This window comes from Vanacampus margaritifer, chromosome 13 (assembly GCF_051991255.1).
Source record: "Vanacampus margaritifer isolate UIUO_Vmar chromosome 13, RoL_Vmar_1.0, whole genome shotgun sequence".
Taxonomy (NCBI): Eukaryota; Metazoa; Chordata; class Actinopteri; order Syngnathiformes; family Syngnathidae; genus Vanacampus; species Vanacampus margaritifer.
In genome coordinates this window covers 14893803-14911669 of record NC_135444.1, presented here as the reverse complement: position 1 = coordinate 14911669, position 17867 = coordinate 14893803, and the positions used below count along the sequence as shown (strand labels likewise).

General features: G+C 41.2%; 1 protein-coding gene across 1 annotated transcript in view; it reads right to left on the bottom strand.

Annotated features, from left to right (window-relative positions):
* The window catches only part of unc13a (unc-13 homolog A (C. elegans)), a 49351-nt gene that overhangs the window by 26421 nt on the left and 5063 nt on the right, over positions 1–17867 (bottom strand). The window contains exons 2-18 of the mRNA XM_077583317.1: positions 13621–13650; positions 13424–13523; positions 11597–11714; positions 11369–11492; positions 11197–11267; positions 10548–10602; positions 10006–10035; positions 9645–9840; positions 4402–5232; positions 3648–3741; positions 3135–3181; positions 2991–3069; positions 1888–1893; positions 1655–1729; positions 1302–1521; positions 294–521; positions 74–215 (exon numbers count right to left, since the gene is read on the bottom strand). Coding sequence (XP_077439443.1) covers positions 74–215; positions 294–521; positions 1302–1521; positions 1655–1729; positions 1888–1893; positions 2991–3069; positions 3135–3181; positions 3648–3741; positions 4402–5232; positions 9645–9840; positions 10006–10035; positions 10548–10602; positions 11197–11267; positions 11369–11492; positions 11597–11714; positions 13424–13523; positions 13621–13650 — 2446 coding nt within the window. The remainder of the gene's footprint in view (positions 1–73; positions 216–293; positions 522–1301; positions 1522–1654; positions 1730–1887; positions 1894–2990; positions 3070–3134; positions 3182–3647; positions 3742–4401; positions 5233–9644; positions 9841–10005; positions 10036–10547; positions 10603–11196; positions 11268–11368; positions 11493–11596; positions 11715–13423; positions 13524–13620; positions 13651–17867) is intronic.

Here is a 17867-nt window from a genome sequence, read left to right as displayed (position 1 = left end):
ACGGCACAAAAAAAACCACAACATTAAAAGAGCAGGTCATGTCGCTTGGATATGTTGTAGGGTGTCCACTCACAAATTGAAGGTCTCCTCCCAAACAGGATTGAGGTTTCCATAGATAGTTTTGGTCCTCTTTTTGGTCTTTCCCACCTGGACGGTGACATAGGGATCACTGGAGCCAGTTTTATCCTTGGCTTGTAAACCTTGGGCACATAACACTACGAAAAGGGAACAAAGAGCACACAAGTGAAGTCGGTGTTGAGTGAGTCTGATGACCAACGTCGTGTCTAACGCACCCGTGATGCTGATCTTGGCCGACCATTTGGAGGTGCCGTCGAGTACGCTCTGTTTGATCTGCTTCATCTGGGTGCCGTGTGTGGCCTTGGGGACGGAGAAGACCTCTTGAATGAGTTCAAAGATCTCCGGTTTGTTCCTCTCGCGGATCTTCATGCGGTCTTTGAGGACCATGATGATGTTCTGGGTGCGATCCTCTGCGCCGTGTTTAGAGCTCTTCTCCGCCGCTCCTGGACGACGGTGAAAAGAAGGAAACATTTAGCCTTATAAAGCCTGAACCATGAAATATATGAGGAAATTCTGTATTTATTGGTCCTTTTGAACAAACAAAAAATGTTTTGGGAGAAAAATTTACTTCCACATATGACTTTTTATTTGTGTCATATTTGATACATGTGGTCGCAGAGCTTTAAATCCTTTATATTTATCTATAAATGTGAAAAATATAACAATCAACAGACATATCAAACATATTAATATTTTCAAAAATCATAAAGAACATTTCCCACTATTAATAAGTATAGGTAGGTGTCTCTCCTTACTCAATTGGGGCGGAAAAGCTGGAAAAGCAATCAGCTGCGTGATACTGCCCTCTAATGGATTATCCGTGCAATGCATGTGCCAAATCATATACGTCAGGGTTTTAAAATTAATACTCTGGAAAGTACAAAGTAGTGAAAAAAAACTACTCAAGTACAGTACTAAAGTAGAACTACTTCCCATCTCTGAGTAAGTGCATTTCCCAGCTACTGTAAGAGTAACATCCAACAAAAAGAGAGAGCAAAGGGAATGAAAGCATATTTCATGAATGACACGTTTAAAAAAAGAAAAGAAAATGCTGAGTATAAGAGCAGTGGATGGCAAGAAAAGATGAATAGCTTTTAATATCCACTCAAAGAAGAAAACAATGCAAATTAAAAAGTCAAAGTGATGGAACGGGTTGCAACGTGGGACTTTGTTGTGTGGTGTGAATATTCAAAAAGGACGCCTGCGAGGGCATCATCTCTTACTTTGCAGACAGTCAGCGTTGAGCAGATCCTGGCACTTCTCGTGACATTTCACGCCACACTCGGTGCAGCGCATGCCCTGGCGAGCGATACCCCAAAGCAGGCCCTCGCACTCGTAGCAGTAAGTGGGCGTGGTGGCGGTCCACACTTCGAAATTGTGCGGGGTGGTGCAGGAGATGGGATAGATGAGAGCTTGCAGGGTCTTCTTGTACACGTGACTCTTCTGCGATGGGATAGGGGGACACATGGTCATGGCAAAGTTAAAAGCTTTATTATATATAAGTTGCCAATATGAAATGTACTAAAAAAATGTTTTTCCTATTCACACTGCATTATCATCGAAATGATATACTGACCAGTTCTTCATTATGCAAGGTGCTGGACGTCAGTGCTGAGGTGATGCCAGCCTTCCTGGAGTTCTGGACCAATGACTGATTGACAATGGAGGAAGTAGATAATGAACCAAATTGTGATTATTAGCGCGTTCAATGCCAACACAGTAAAAATGTATCTTTGACGTCTGTATCCGTCAATGGCAGCGAATGAGTTTAATCAAGTATTGCATTACATTTGTGAGAATATTACTCACCATAGCCTGTGGCATTGATGTGATGGCGGGATAAAAGGGGAGAATAAGGGGAAAAAAATTAAAAAAGGAGCACAATAATAAATTCATAAACAAGATTTTATAGTGTGTTTATGTGCTAGTGGTGCCTCAGTTAAGGAAGCATGACCACGATGTACATGCTGGCTTGGGGAGTACGCGCCGTTACGTAATCAGATTGCAATTTTTTTAAAATTGTATTCCATTACAGTTACATGTAATCAGATTACAGGTAGAGAGAGAGAGAGAGAGAGAGAGAGAGAGAGAGAAGGACAGAGCGAGAGAGAGCGCGTGCACGCCCGCGCGAGTGGGACAGTTGCTACATGCCGGGGAGGTGGGAATGAACGAACAAACTGACTAGTCGTGTCCTCCACGCGCGGGCAGTTTGAAAAAGCTTCACGGACGGGAGGAGGAAATGGCGACCACCGGTATTCACTGGAACTTACTCGGAGCAAACGTTTGAGCTGAGAGTCCAGCGACATGCTAGCATTGCTAGCTAGCCCGCTAGCCTAGAACCATAATGTGTGTTACACCTTCCAAACAAATCTTGCTCCCACCAAATCACTATTTAAACGTCATACACAACATATACACGGCTAAACTTGTGACTGGGATAAAAGTTCATTTTGCAGTTGTTGTCACACATCGCCATCCTCTTTGGATGACTATCTATCTATCTATCTATCTATCTATCTATCTATCTATCTATCTATCTATCTATCTATCTATCCATCCATCCGATTTTTGCTATTTGTAGGCTGCCTGGGTCCCTATCACCCGCAAATAGCAGGGGCACATTGTATAGAATATATATTGTGGTGATATTTATTTTTATTTTGTCTTCATGAGCATACTCAATATTGGAGTAATCCAAAAGTAATCCTGTTACATTACTTCAATATTACGGTACTTAGATTACGTTACTAATTACACTTTTTTTAGCAGGTAACTTGTAACTGTAATGGATTACATCTTAAAAGTAACCCTCCCAACCCTGTGTCCATGGAACACGATAAAGAAAAGCCCAGCCTGTCTTCTGGAGCCGAGTGATACACGCACAGCGGATCATTTAAAGTGATTAAACCCACCAGATCTCTGACCAGAGGCATCGCTTTCCTCTTCCTGAGGTCTGGCATGCTGTCGATGCTGTAAAGAGCACCGCCCATCCTGGAGAGAAAGCACGCACATGAGAACTCACTCAGATGTTCTACGTCATGGTCGCCAGTACTCACCCCGCTGATAACAGCAGAGAGGCGATGCCGACGCTCTCGCCCCGGGCCTGTGGAGCAGACAAAAGGATGAACGTGGGGAAAACAGGTAGTATAGAAGTCGCCAGGTGCCATTAGAGCAATTGCGAAAATAATAAGATTATCAAGGCATGTCTTTCTCTCTGGCCAAATGCAAATTACAAATAAATGATGTGGATTAACACACAACACCCACCTGAGAGTCTGCTCCAGCCAGAGGGAGGAGTCAGAATGGACTACATGCAAATCGCTATGAGTGTGGCAAACCACTGAAAAGAAAACAATGAAATGGCAAAACAAGGCTCGGGGTAAACACAAACTACTGAATAAAACACAGGACAATATAATCCAAAGTAAAAAGTTAAAACTAGGAGAGACACTGGAACATTCCACATAAGCTGGTAAAAAAAAACATGCAGGACTAGATGCAACAACTTATAAACAAACTTATGATTGCAACAAATCACATAAATAGACAAACATACACTCACGGCGTACCTCTTGTAACTGCAGTCGTACTCTGCTGAACAATCGCAGCCAGTTGGCTTTGGCTCTGGCAGGACCGGGTTCCATGGGTTCCCTCTTTGGGAAGCTGGAGATGTGGTTGAAGATGCAATATGTATATTATTAAAAGGGAAGTTCACCCCCCAAAAATATGTTCTATGCAGCCCCACTAGTCTAATTACGGTATTCTGGTTCATATTGTGTCAGTGGAATATGAGTTATGCAGCAAAATCCAGCTGTTTTTGACAATATAAGAAGGCGGCCATTTTGCCATTGCGTGAAAATGACATCACAGATGTTCAAGTCTCAGGTAACAACCAATCATGGCTCAGCTTCAGAAAACAGGGGAGCTGTGATTGGTTGTTGCAACTGTGATGTCATCTTCGGTCGATGGCAAGCCTTGTTTTGCCATTTCATTGTTTTCTATCCTCCAAGTTAAGTGTCACTGTCTTTTTTTATGTTCTTTGAGCAGGTTGAAACAGAAAAAATAATTTTGTTGCTCTGTACTTGTGACATGGGCAATGACAATAAAATTTGATTTCAATTCCATTTCAATTAACTTCACCATCTCCATACTTCGTAATATAGTTTAAGATAATTTGTGACAGTTTGAGCTTGGAATAAATACACAAATTTTCTATGAGAAAGTTTGTTTTGATTGTAGAACAACTTGAACCAGCATCACAGATCAAGTTCACCTTTGGACTGAACTGAAAAATACCTCATCATCGTCACAAAACGAACTCACCTGGGGACAGGAGGCTCCTCTGTTTTCTCCTCAGGGGGAGTGGGGATGCTCTCCCCAGCCGGAGTTTGTTCCGGTGGTGGGGGCTCATCTAGGGGCACCTCGGACTTTGGCTCAGGCTCCTGGAACTTGTCATCGGATCCTGGAATCTGTGATATCGAGGTGGTGGTGGATGTGCTGTTGATGGAGGTGGCGGTGGTCGTAAATAAGTCTTGCTGGGCGGGTGCAAAGGGAAGGTTGTCAGAGTCAGACGTGAAAGTGGGCAAAGTGTCATCCTGTTTGATCGGCGGGAGAACCGTGGCGACGCTTAAGGGTGGCAGCTGATCGGGAGGCTGCTGCTGCTGCTGCTGATGTAAAGATGTTTGCTTTTCCAGCGGAGGCCTGCTGGAGGACCCGCTATCGGACGGGGGAGCCAAGGTGGCAGCGGTGCTCGTGGGGGGGTAGGGCGGCTCCCGCTCCTCACTGTGAGCGCCGTCCATTGGGTACATATCTTCGTCTTCCTCGTACGGCACGTCCTCCTCATCTTCATAGTTGTACTCTCCGTCCTCCTCGTACATCTCGCCCTCCCCGCCGCCAAAGAGCGCTGTGTCCTCACCTCCGTCTTTAACATAGCTCCCCTCGTCGCTGTAGACGCCCTGCTGGTCATCCCCGTCCCAGCCCGGGAAGTCCTCCTTGCCGTAACTGATGGACGAGTGGCAGGAGTGGTACGAGTCGTTCTCCTCGTAGAACTCGGAGCCTCGCAAGCTCTCGCCGTCCTCGGGGACGAACTCCTCGCTGAGCTGGGAGCTGCCTCGGCTCAGCTCGCCCGACGAGGCGTAGCGACTGTCTGTTGGACTGAGGGAGAAGAGGAGGAGAACATAAACAAAGCTGTGATATCAACACATCTGTTGAAGATGAGAACCCAGAAACTTGCAGGGCTTGACGTGGTGGTTTGTGGGACATTTAAGGGACTCGTGAGACTAGAGGAGGAAATGGCTAGCTACTAGTGGGAGAGGAGTGACTTTCAACAAGCCGGCAAGCTTGAGAGCGGAGGTTGGAGGTGGGAAGTGTTAGATTCGGAATGCATCTACGACCTTGTTCATATTGCAGGCTAATCTGATTTCTTAACCAAAATCGGACCCCACTGCTGCAATGAAGACATCATTTCTAGCTGCCGTTTATCCTTTTGTCAGCACGTAAAACCTGTTAATGGCATCAGGATCAGTGCAGAATTGATTTTTTTTTTTTTTAACATTAAGATCAGTGCAGAATTATTATTATTTTCAACTAGCACTAGGCAAACTCAACTTATCACAGTAAATTCTATAGAATCAATTTTATTTGGTTCCACTATAAATAGAGTACAATTTACACTTGGAAGAGAGTAAAATAATAATAATTTAAAAAAATAAAAAAGTCATTCAAGGGTTGAGGAACAAACCCACAACTTCTGTTTGGGAGACAGCCAATCTACTCCCTAGCAGTGGAAACAGACTTGATAAGCTTTGCTACCTTCTGCCGCTTCTCAAACTTGCATCTTATCATATTGTGCTTTTTTTCTTTCCTTTGTTATGTTTTTATTACTGTGCTTGTTTGAGACAAATTAAAATCAAATCAAAGTGTGCAGGAAGAAGAGACACAGTAATTATCTTGATTTATGTTGTTTAGTTCCATCATTTTTTCCCTTATGATTTGCATTGTACAGTATGTGCAATTTAATGCAGAGCTGTTTTCTTTTGTCATAAAAAAACTTCACGTTCTAAAATGTTTACGCATCTAAGCAACAAATACATCTGTTTAACTCATTCACTGCCATTGACGGCTTTAGACGTCAAAAATTCATTTTAACTATTTCAATTAGCTTAATTTTTTTTTCAGTTTTGTTAACAAGAGTATGAAAACCTAGAAAAAAGGTTTTATTGTACATTTAGAACAGATATAAAATTTGTGATTAATCGTGAGTTAACTATTGAAGTCATGCGATTATTTACAATAAAAAAAAATTAATCGCCTGATGCCCTAATTTTTAATATATTTTTCTTTAAAAAAAAGAAGTTTTTTTAAAAAAAAGAAAAGAAAAGATTATTAAAAATGAGGTCGCCAATTAATTGTAATTTATCGCATGACTTTAATAGTTAACTCACGATTAATCACAAATTTTATATCTGGTCTAAATGTAAAATATTTTTTTCCCTAGGTTTTCATACTCTTGTTAACAAAACTGGAAAAAAATATTAAACAAATTTTTGACGTCTATGGCCGTCAATGGCAATGGATGAGTTAATAAAAGATAATCAACCCTGGGACATTGTGACGATTGTATTAGCCTGTTTTTAAGTATGACTGAAAAGCATGACGAGTAAAATGCAAGCAGTGAGCCGAGGCGGCAAGTCCAAGTCTTAGAGAGGTCTGACACAAACACGTGCTTTTTTACGCTTGGACACATACTGGTGCTTTATTGTATTGCCCTTATTGATTACTGTCATGTCCGTTCAATAATACACCTGGTAGGTTGCACTTAAGAGGAGGATTGTGACTCTTGAACGTTTCTTCACATTTTGTAAAGGATTAACAAATCTGATACATTTTATGTACGGTACATTATGATTTGGAAAACAGATTGCGAATAAAAGTTATTACAAGGATTTTGATCTTTATTCCCTTTTTTAAAACACTGTTGTTATTCTGAACGCAATTTAGCACAATTAGCATCTCACCCATGCGCTATACTCCACTTTATTATGGAGAATAGAATAGAATAAGTGACTTGAAGATACAGTAGATGCGGGATCAGCATTAATAGTGATTTGTGTGTGTGCGTGCGTGTGTGTGTGTGTACAGAGAGATAGGATAAGAGCGCATGCATGCAAGCACAGTGAGCGAGGAGGACGGGACAAGTCCACCACTGACGTCACAGCGAGACTAAGTCACAGGCTGGAGCAGAAGGAAGAAGAGGAGGAGGAGGAGGAGGAGCTCAGAGGAGGTACAGAGACCCACCTATCGGACAGCGAATGCCTACTGTCTAGTGAATACTGACGACTGGTGCGTCGGCTCGACCCTGAGCCTGAGTCGATATCGCTGCGCCCGTTGGTGGCCAAGTCTAAACTATCATAGGGTCTGGTAAGAGGAGCAGGGAAAGGGGAGGGGGGGGGAGAGGTGGGAGAGGAGCATCAGTAGAGCTCAATTTAGGCAAAGAAACCACATCGGATTGATTCAAAAAGGGTCCTCACTCACTCACACACACAAAAGACGGGGACAAGTTCATACGCAACCTGTATACAAGAGCAGCACGCCGCCGCCCCAGCGCACTTGTATACACTGAAGCCAGGCTTATTGTCTTTTTTTTTTTTTTTTTTTTTTCCTGGAGGCTTATTCTCTAAGGGAGGAAGAGCACAGTGGGGAAAGCATGTACACAGTGGAACAAAAAATGGCCGCCGGGCCCAAGTCCTCTTTGGGGTGATATGGTTGAAGACTTCAAAGCAACTTATTCATATAGGAATACTTTGGGGGATTTTTGTGTTTGTTTTTGTGATTTTACATATTAACGCATTCACTACCATTAATGGCAATGGACGTCAAAGATCCATTTTACCAGGGCTGGCAGTGAATGAGCTAAGCTTGTTCCTCCTGTGTTTGAACAAAGCAAACACTAATATTAGGTACACCAAGACAATCTATAGAGATACAGGGCAAGAGCTGGATGAAACATTTTGTTTCTTGTTTGATTTTGAGGTATACTTCAACTAGGAGTGGGAATAAATAGCTTGGAGCCTCTTTCTGAAGAATTGTTCTCTATCTACCAAATTGCTGCTTGTTGTGAGTGAGATGAGTCGAGTTCCCTGCCACCATACAGCGCTCATATTCTCAAATTCAGAGGTGGCAAATCCAGGTTCGGAAAGTAAAAACTCTGCCACAGTTTTAGCTAGCTAGCTAGCAAGCAGGTAAACAAGCACTATGGGAGCTAGCTAGCTAGTACCTGGTGCTAAAGCCAAACTGTGGCAGGGTTTTTACTTTCTGGACCTGGATTTGCCACCTCTGCTCAAATTCAGAGGTGGGCATTCCAACAGTACTAATGGAAGGCGCCCGTTTTGCTGACGAATGATGGGAGACTTAAAGAAACTGATTTATCGGTCCGTCACTGATCCAAGTCCCGTTTAGCTGACAACTTTATGCAGGCATTATCTTAGCGCTCAGTTCATGTATCTTACGTCAGCCATGTTGTTTGACAGCTAAGGAGTGTGTGATTCCTTTTTGCCCTTCACGGTGGTATTCATGGCATTTACGATGGTGTGCTCCTCTCACATGGCCATATTAGTGAGGAAGGAATAGAATAGGAATATAACAGACAATACCAGGCGGACTGTGGGCGTTTTTGAAGCTTTTAAATTAGGACTTAGTCTGGACACATTTTTTAACTTGAGTGCTTGTGTGGATGAGATGCTCCAGCAACTCCCCTCTAAATTCCTTTACAGTCGTAGCTCTCCACAACACTGTGTCAGTTTTTTTTGTAAATCATTTAAAAACTTTATTTGGCTTTACGTCTGCTTTATGCTGCTCAATGCATGTGATGTAGTTGTACATTCTTGACGCTGATTGGCTGATGCTATTGCAGCAGTCCTAAAATAGCGGTGTCAAACTGTCATTTAGCGATGATGTAAGCACAGTTAAAATAACCATGATGGAGTGACAATTACAGTTTGGTTCATCTTGAAATAATGACGGACTGAGGATGGCGGACAAGTGGTCCAGCCACTTGGAATGATGACTAGCGGACCCGCAAAATTTACTGCCACGCCCACCTCTGCTCAAATTATTTTTCTTTCTTTATTTTTGTGTTACAGTCCGCTTGCATTGGGGCCAGTGATGCACTGTATCCAGCAGGTGGAGCTGTAATGGAAAAACACAACACTGCAGGACAGCAAAAGAGTATGCCTGCCGTTTTCAATCAAATTAATGTGCCGCACATTGAGGATCGTTTGGCCTTGGAGGTGGTCTGTGCTCTATTGAGTGCTATTCTAGAATAGACAATAATAGAATGTCTCCATGGTCACTGTGCGGGCAGTGCAAGGAAATTAAAAGTGCTTCATCTTGTATGGTGCATTTACGAATACAATTGTTGCTCTCGTCCATGCGTTAGATCTAATCAGATTGCGTGGGTGTACCTACTGAGTAGATTCTCTTTCTGTATTAGCATTGCCGATAATCTCCATGGCAACCTGAAGGGTGCGCGTAAAAGCACTCGATTCATTCAGACAGTGATGCGCTACCTCATGTCCCCGTGGTCATAGTCCATGTCGTGGACGTCACCATCATACGGGTGTCTGTAGTGCTGCTGCCTGATGGGATACTGGTGCATGGAGGCATTGGGCTGAGATGTGGTGTAAAAGGGAGGCGGGATGCTGTTACTGGTCTCGCTGCGGTAGTCGCTGTCCCTGTCGTCCACCGCGCTGTCCGGGTCGTCGTCTGTTCACACAAACACAAATGCAGATGAGTAGACAGGGGGGAAAAAACACAAATGGCTTCTAAAGCAGTAATAGAAAGAGATACTGGGGAAAGGAGATCGTTATTTGCAGGTCAGATGGGGACAGTGAACACAGATTTATGAGCACAGATGCATCAAAGACTTACTTTGTTGATCTCCCCACAGACTCCAATTACCTACAAGGAGATAAAGGGATGCATTAACCACATCAGGGTCATAAACAAAGTACATCAGCAGTCCAGAAACAACCAGACTATAAAAATGAGATGGAAATTGCTCGCTGCAGAAGATTGAAGGTTCGAGCCATTCATGTTAAAATCATGACTCAATCCCAATTGGCTATCTATTGATGTCACAGCGTTGCACAACTTGTCATTACTCTTCGCCAATTTCAGCAGAAATTTCAAATTGCTTCAATGCTCCATGTTTGTGCCATCTTCAGTAGTTACGTGACAGAATACTAAAGACATACATACACTATACGAGCCACTTCATTGTCACTTCACATCGAGCAGTCACACTATGCCTGCTCTCAGTTGATCAGCGCCCTCCCTTGAGCCTTATTACCACCTCCCGCCCAATTCCAAGCACTTGTCCAGTTGCTAAATGAGCCTGGGAGGGGTCGACATCACGACATGCCACAAGGCAAGTTGGATGCAGAGGAAGTGGCTGGATGCTTCCCACTCACAGCACTGCGTGGACGGTGGCTGGAGAGGCCTCTCTTGCTCCTCTTGATAGGCATACTAAGGGTTGAAATGCAAAAATAAAACTCAGATTAATAGAGAATACATTTGTAGTCAGAAGTTTACACATCGTGGACGTTAACGAATGAAATGTGATCATCCGTCAGGATCTGTTTTTCTGTGCCTTTCTGAAATTCACAAAAATCGCAATACACCACCTGCACCACAATTTAGACCTGCTTTTATCTGGTCTAATGTCTCGTCTACTTTCGGTCACCAAATTGTCATAATAATTTAAGGTGATTTATGTGTTATTTCAGAAGTGCATATCAAACTAGTGGCCCTTCAGTACCCAAGAAGGAGCTTTCAGTTTAAAAAAAAAAACCTGTGACCTCTGCATTAGAGCAATCTGATTGGACCCTGAGTACATGCTAAGACATTCCAATGCCATGCAATCTCTTTGCAGAAAAATGGTTTTATAACTAATAAGCACTGAGATCACATTTAGTTCTGTGATCCAGTGGGATTTCCAAGACATTGAGTTTGCAGACTTTATGCAAATGTTCTCTCTTCCAGGATTCACACACGAGAGCAAGAATAAGAAATGAACAGGCAGAGAAAAATACAGTGACGGACACAAAATGAAGCTCTTACATCTTGGTCTCTCATGGCATTCAGTTGCTCAAGCTTCTTGGCCCAGTATTGTGCCTCTTCTTCCGGAATGTCTGCAGTGAATGTAACATTTGCAATGATGCGCTTGATTTGACCTGAACGGCAACTGAATATTCAAAGAGTTTTGAATCAAGACCAAAAAACGACAACAAACCTAGTGGCAGTTCGAAGCGCGTGTCCAGCAGCAACCTGTGAAAGGTTGGATCTTTGGTGCCGCAGATTTCATTCTCAGCCATGATCACGTTGGAGTCCAGCGTCAACCATTGACCCGGACCCTCCTGGGAATGGAAGCAAAGTAGTGTAAACACATAAAGTCACATTTGTGTCCATTTGCCTGATGTTTCCAACGTATATGAGGGTGTATAGTAAATATGCCAAATACCTCATTGGACTGCCGGATGCTACTTAGTGGGATCCATAAGGTGCCCACCATGGTGTCCCAGATCAGGCCTTTATTCCACACCTCCACTGTCAGGCCCAGATCCAGCCGGTTTATCTCGCTATGGGTCAGGGACAGGACGAAGGAGACGTTTTAAAAAGGACAGATCAAAAATTTTAAAAGCATATTTTAAGTTTGAGATGTATCTAGTCACAAAAGCTGTTGATCTGATTGGGTCAATTGTGTCACATGGGAAGTCATTCCTTCTACTGCAATGGCCAGAAAAGCTAGCACGAATACCCCCAAAGTTGACAAAACAGTCAATGTTGAAATTAATTATTTGTACAGAAAAATAACCTTGGGCATCGAGTCACATGCTGCTTCACCATGGAGAAACAAAGACAGGTAAGTACATATTTGGAAAAAATCTTCTCATGTAACATCCCTTGTCAACAAGCAGGCAAGCCTCCCGAGGCTCGGGCTCACGGTCTTAACTGATCTAAATCCTAATAATAGCCGCAGCCTTGATATGAAAATGCATCTCCGTTTCCTTGGAAGCTGAGGATATAATCTAGTAAATAGCAGCATGCTGTGCCGTTCGTAAAAGAAGGGGGAATGTGGAGAGGAAAATGAGCAGGAGAGGGTTTGGCGAAGGACACAGTCGGGTATTTACAGAGAAAGCTTGTTAGCTGTTCTGTAAATTTCAATTACTTAAACTCCTTGCATGTATCAGCGACTGTTTTGGAATTTTCCATATTCATATCCTGCTTTTTGTTTTAAGCCTGCTCATAACACAAAAATACATTTGAGGCAACAGGTGTGTGCTTGTGAATGAATTCACTTTACATTATTTATCTGCTATGCGAGAAATAGCAGATCACTTACATTTAAGATGATAGTTTTATAGTATTACTAAAACAATGAATACACACTAGCTACAAAATTTGGGTACAAACAGAAAAAAAAAAAAGATAACTGACTTCCATCAGGCCATCATGGGTCATTTTAGTACCTAGCAGACATCTCTGGCTATAACCACAAATGGACCTAAAGTTGTCATGTCATGTTCATAACTCGGCGTTCTTTCCAGAGCTCTTTTGATGACAGACTGTCACGACTGGCTAAATCACAAAAGGAACAGCCGCCCAGCGAGAGGAAATGCCTCGCGCCCACTCGTCTCATTCTTCCAGTCATTACTCAAAGTTTGTGAACACGGAGGAGCAGTTGAACACAAAAAAAAAAAAAAAAAGACAAAATTGCCCTTGGACTGATGCTGTGCAGCGGAAACTTCTTGCTGTGAGCTTGAAAGGATTGCAAGTTTGGTGAGTGTGCTGGTATCCCTAATAAAGAGTTCAATGAGTGAATATAAATAACAGTAGGATGATTAAAAAAGAATGGGGAAGAAAAAAAGGCTGTTAATGACGAATACCTTATAAATGCCACAGCTGAGCCTACCCGCTGGGTGACATTTGTGTTATCTATAGCACCCTCCCTTTATCTTCCCAACATGCCTATATCTGCCATCTGGTGTTAAAGCTGTCTATATTTTACAGACATTTCCACTTCCATACATAACACTAACAAAAACACACAAGTATATGAACTGGAAAGACACTAAATAAAAATCTGACAATTTCCTGTATGAAACCAGTGCCAAAAAAACACCAAATAAACGGCTCCATGTCACCCTTACAGACATGATGATTGCTTCAAGCAATGCTAACGTGTGGCTCAGTTTATAGCGGGTGGCAAGTCAAGATGAGGTTCCACAAGAAGGGAGGACAAACCGAAATATTGATAAAGCTTTACACAAAAGAGAAAGAGACTCACAACATAAAGTCCTGCTCCCAGCACGGCTGACTGCCGCGCACGGCGATGGTGGTGCTCTTGACATTCTGCACCTTCAGGGTCACGTAAGTGTTGAATTTTTCTGCAGGATGTGTAACAAGACCACAGATAAATATCCCAAATACATACAGTTGTGGCACGTGTGAAACCGGCTAGAGTAGTGTGAGCAAAAATCTTACCTTGGGGTCCATCAAGCTTGGCTTTTTTCACTGCAAAGACACAGAATCAAATATCAAACCCAAAAATGTTCTTTGCATTTATGTACATTTTTCCAGAAAAACTGCACCAAAGTTAAAAAATACGTGACACCACCAAAAAAAAGAGTAACTCCTCAAAGTCTGGTTTTATTATTATTTATTTTTTGGGGTGTTTGAGGTTTATGATGACCAAGTGTTGTCTGTACTTTATTTTGACCTTTAGCGTTAACTGCTGTTTTCAAGGATTTTTTTTTTTTTTTTTTACATAAAAACACTTTAGAATATTTGTAACACAACACATAATTTGCGGTGCTATCCATCTTGCCGTTTTCCATAGTGCTTGTCATCATTATAATTGCAGGAGAAGTGGAGCCTATCCCCGTTGACTTTGGGTGAGAGGCAGGCTGGACTAGTCGCTATCCGTTAGCAATGTTGTATGCTAGCACCTAGCATACCAATTATAAACATAATACAAGCATGAAGGAGAATCGGAGATTGTGCCTGTTTGGTTAGATTATTAACCCTGGAGAACCCAAGAACCCTTTTCTTCTTTGGAAAATTATGTATTATACATTAAATGACTGCTATAAGTTCACTGAACACCAAAATATATATCTATCTATTTTTCAATTTTAACCCTTGTTTTTTTAACTAGCTCAGAGTTGCTAATTTATCAAAATATATACAGTATATAAAACATACTCCAAGGCATTCTGCAACTTTCATTTTGTGAGGCAGCCACACATCTGTGGTGCTTTTCTTGTCATGAATGTTGTTTGTGAAGTACACGGATCAGTTCCCTGGAGGTAAATTCTCTTTAGACTGAAGAGATTCAGTATGTCATGGGTGATTGCTTTCTCAAGGGAAGCTCTGCAACCCGAAGCCTGTCTCAATTTTCATATTTTTGACCCTCAGGTTCCATACCCGACAGCCAAACAGCTACTTCCACTTGTCTTATAATATGTGTTAACACCCTGACCCGAATGATTTTTTTTGTACTGTTTTTTTTTTTACTGTCTTTATTGCCAAGACTAAAACATACTCAGTTTGTTTAATAATCCTGGAGAACCCAAGAACCATTTTCTTCTTTGGAAAATTATGAATTATACATTAAATGACTGCTAAACAGTAAGTTCACTGAACACCAAAATATATGTTTTTTCAATTTGAACCCTTGTTTTTTGAACTAGATCAGAGTTGCTAATTTATCAAAAAATATATATATATGACATACTCCTAGGCATTCTGCAACATGATATGAAATAGATTAACAAAAAAAACACAATTTTACCATCTGATGGTTTGCTGAGAAGATGGTTTTGCTTGGATTGATTTCCAGCTCAACAAAACAGCATGTTGCCAGCCATCTTGTCACCACCACTCTGGCTCATGTAAGTGCAATATTCATCCACTAGATGGCCCCATGCAGGGGTCAGAAGTGGCACTCTGGACTTTTGAAGTTAAATTTGTAAAAAAAAAAAAAAAGGTCTTTGTTATTTGAGGAGCAGAATTTATAGGGGCCAAATTTGACCCTGTGGGTTTTCCAGGGTTAAGATAGGAAAAGTTTCTTCTTCCGTGAAAATGTTGGTAATACATTTTTATCATTATTATTATTTTTACCTGCACACCTACACTAATAGCCTGGTACCCCATTTCTTGGTAGCTTTAACTCATTCAGCTCACCACATTTTGGGTAATTTTAACCCTACGTTGGGTCAAAATCTTCAAATCCTCAACCAGATATCTAGGTATAAATAACCCAGTAGTTGCTTGGTTCTTGTTGGACAATGAGCAATGAGTCACATGCTGCTTCACCACGACTAAATCTAAAAACATTATTTCCTCACATTTGAAGCCTACATGCGCTGGCAATTACAGTGTGTCGCATTGAAGGAAGCTCTACACTAAGCAGCGGAACACCTGCACATGTCTGCGAATTTCCATGGCCGACCTGAGACATGAGACAAGTGCTGGGTGAAACTTTGTCGTATAATGAACTTAAATCCAGCGCACTCCCCGCGCAAAGAACCTCTGGTGGCATCAGACAGACGTTTTAAAACCACTGTGACGTCAAGGGCCCATTTATTATTCATTCCATCCAGCAGTGTGGCCATATAACCAGCGTGCCAGCGTTTAAAAGTAAGGCATTAATATTCACAGCGCTGACTTTTCATCTCCGCTGCTTGCCTTGTTTCACAGCCTTGATGCTGCGTCGACGTTCAAGACAAGGCATTGTGTTCTGTTACACAGTGTACAAGCAAACATGCACAACAAGCAGCATTGTCGTGATAGGATGACTGGCCTTCAATCTCTGCAACTTCACATTATAACAGCATTTCTTTTTAAATGGTTACATAAACTGGTGAAATAAATAGGCCCTCGCTATAATCTTTATGTTGCCATTGTGCTCTAGTCAATCCATCCATTTTCTGCAGCACACGTCCTTTGCTTGGGTCACAGAAAGGGCTGAATAAATTCAAATCAAAATTATGATTTTATTAGGGCCCGACCGATAAATCAGACACCCAAATAAATCAGCTTTTTTTTTTTTTTTTACAAACCCAAAATATTTTTCAAAAAACGCTGATGAACATTCAAAATATGATTCCCACGAAAAATGGGAGTGGAATTGGGGATAAAAGAACTGCAAAAATAAAAATATGAACAAAACATTGATTTTTAAAAAAAAATCTACAAATATGTGAATCTGTGGGTGCAGAACTGCGAATATGCAGGGGATGACTGTAGTTTAAATTTGTAATATCACCATCCACCACTAGATGGCAGACATGTCTTAGTTATACTATACTACAACATGGGTAGGCATAATATTTTTATTTTTTGTGGATTTGGAATGATATGCAGGACAAACATAGTACCTCAACCCCAAAAAAACGTGTACAAAATGAGTTCTTAATGTTGATCTCTTGTTCAACAGCTCTGTGTAGTCCTTGAATTGGTCATTTTTATGAAAGCAAACCCTTTGCACTGGAAAAAAAACTGGATATGAAAAAAAAAGTTATTTTTTTTAACAATATATTTACAGTTGATACCTGCTATTATATATATATATATATATATATATATATATATATATATATATTAATCATATGATTATTTGGATATATTGTATTGTTTTTCTGCCATATTGGTTGGGCCCTAGATTTGATTTTTAAATTTTTTATAACATATTGTCAGGGCTGGACTGGGCATCCGGCATTCCGGGCAGATGCCCGGTGGGCCAGCGACTTTTGGGACGGATGCGATGTTATTTATTTGATTTTTTTTTTTTTACTTTACCCCAAGAGACCAGCCCACAATTTAGAGGAAAATCCCTTTTTAGCAAGCATCATGGAAGTTGACAAGCTTGATTTGCTTTTGCGGGCCACATAAAATGATTTGGTGGGCCATGTTTGGGCCTTGAGTTTGACACCGCTGATATAAACAACCATTCACACTCACTGACATAACACATTTCCAAAAACATCAAAGTCAGTTTAGAGTCTTCAATGAATCTAAAAAAAATATATATTTTTTGTAAACCCCTAAGACTATTTAGTTGTCAGATTTAGTTGTATTTCAAATGAATGACAGCACAAGGACACCATGCAAACTCTACACGCCTTGTTTTGAAAATGAAACTTTCATTTTGTGAGGCAGCCACACATCTGTGGTGCTTTTCTTGTCATGAATGTTGTTTGTGAAGTACACGGATCAGTTCCCTGGAGGTAAATTCTCTTTAGACTGAAGAGATTCAGTATGTCATGGGTGATTGCTTTCTCAAGGGAAGCTCTGCAACCCGAAGCCTGTCTCCATTTTCATATTTTTGACCCTCAGGACTTGTCTTATAATATGTGTTAACACCCTGACCCGAATGATTTTTTTTGTACTGTTTTTTTTTTACTGTCTTTATTGCCAAGACTAAAACATACTCAGTTTGTTTAATAATCCTGGAGAACCCAAGAACCATTTTCTTCTTTGGAAAATTATGAATTATACATTAAATGACTGCTAAACAGTAAGTTCACTGAACACCAAAATATATGTTTTTTCAATTTGAACCCTTGTTTTTTGAACTAGATCAGAGTTGCTAATTTATCAAAAAATATATATATATGACATACTCCTAGGCATTCTGCAACATGATATGAAATAGATTAACAAAAAAAACACAATTTTACCACCTGATGGTTTGCTGAGAAGATGGTTTTGTTTGGATTGATTTCCAG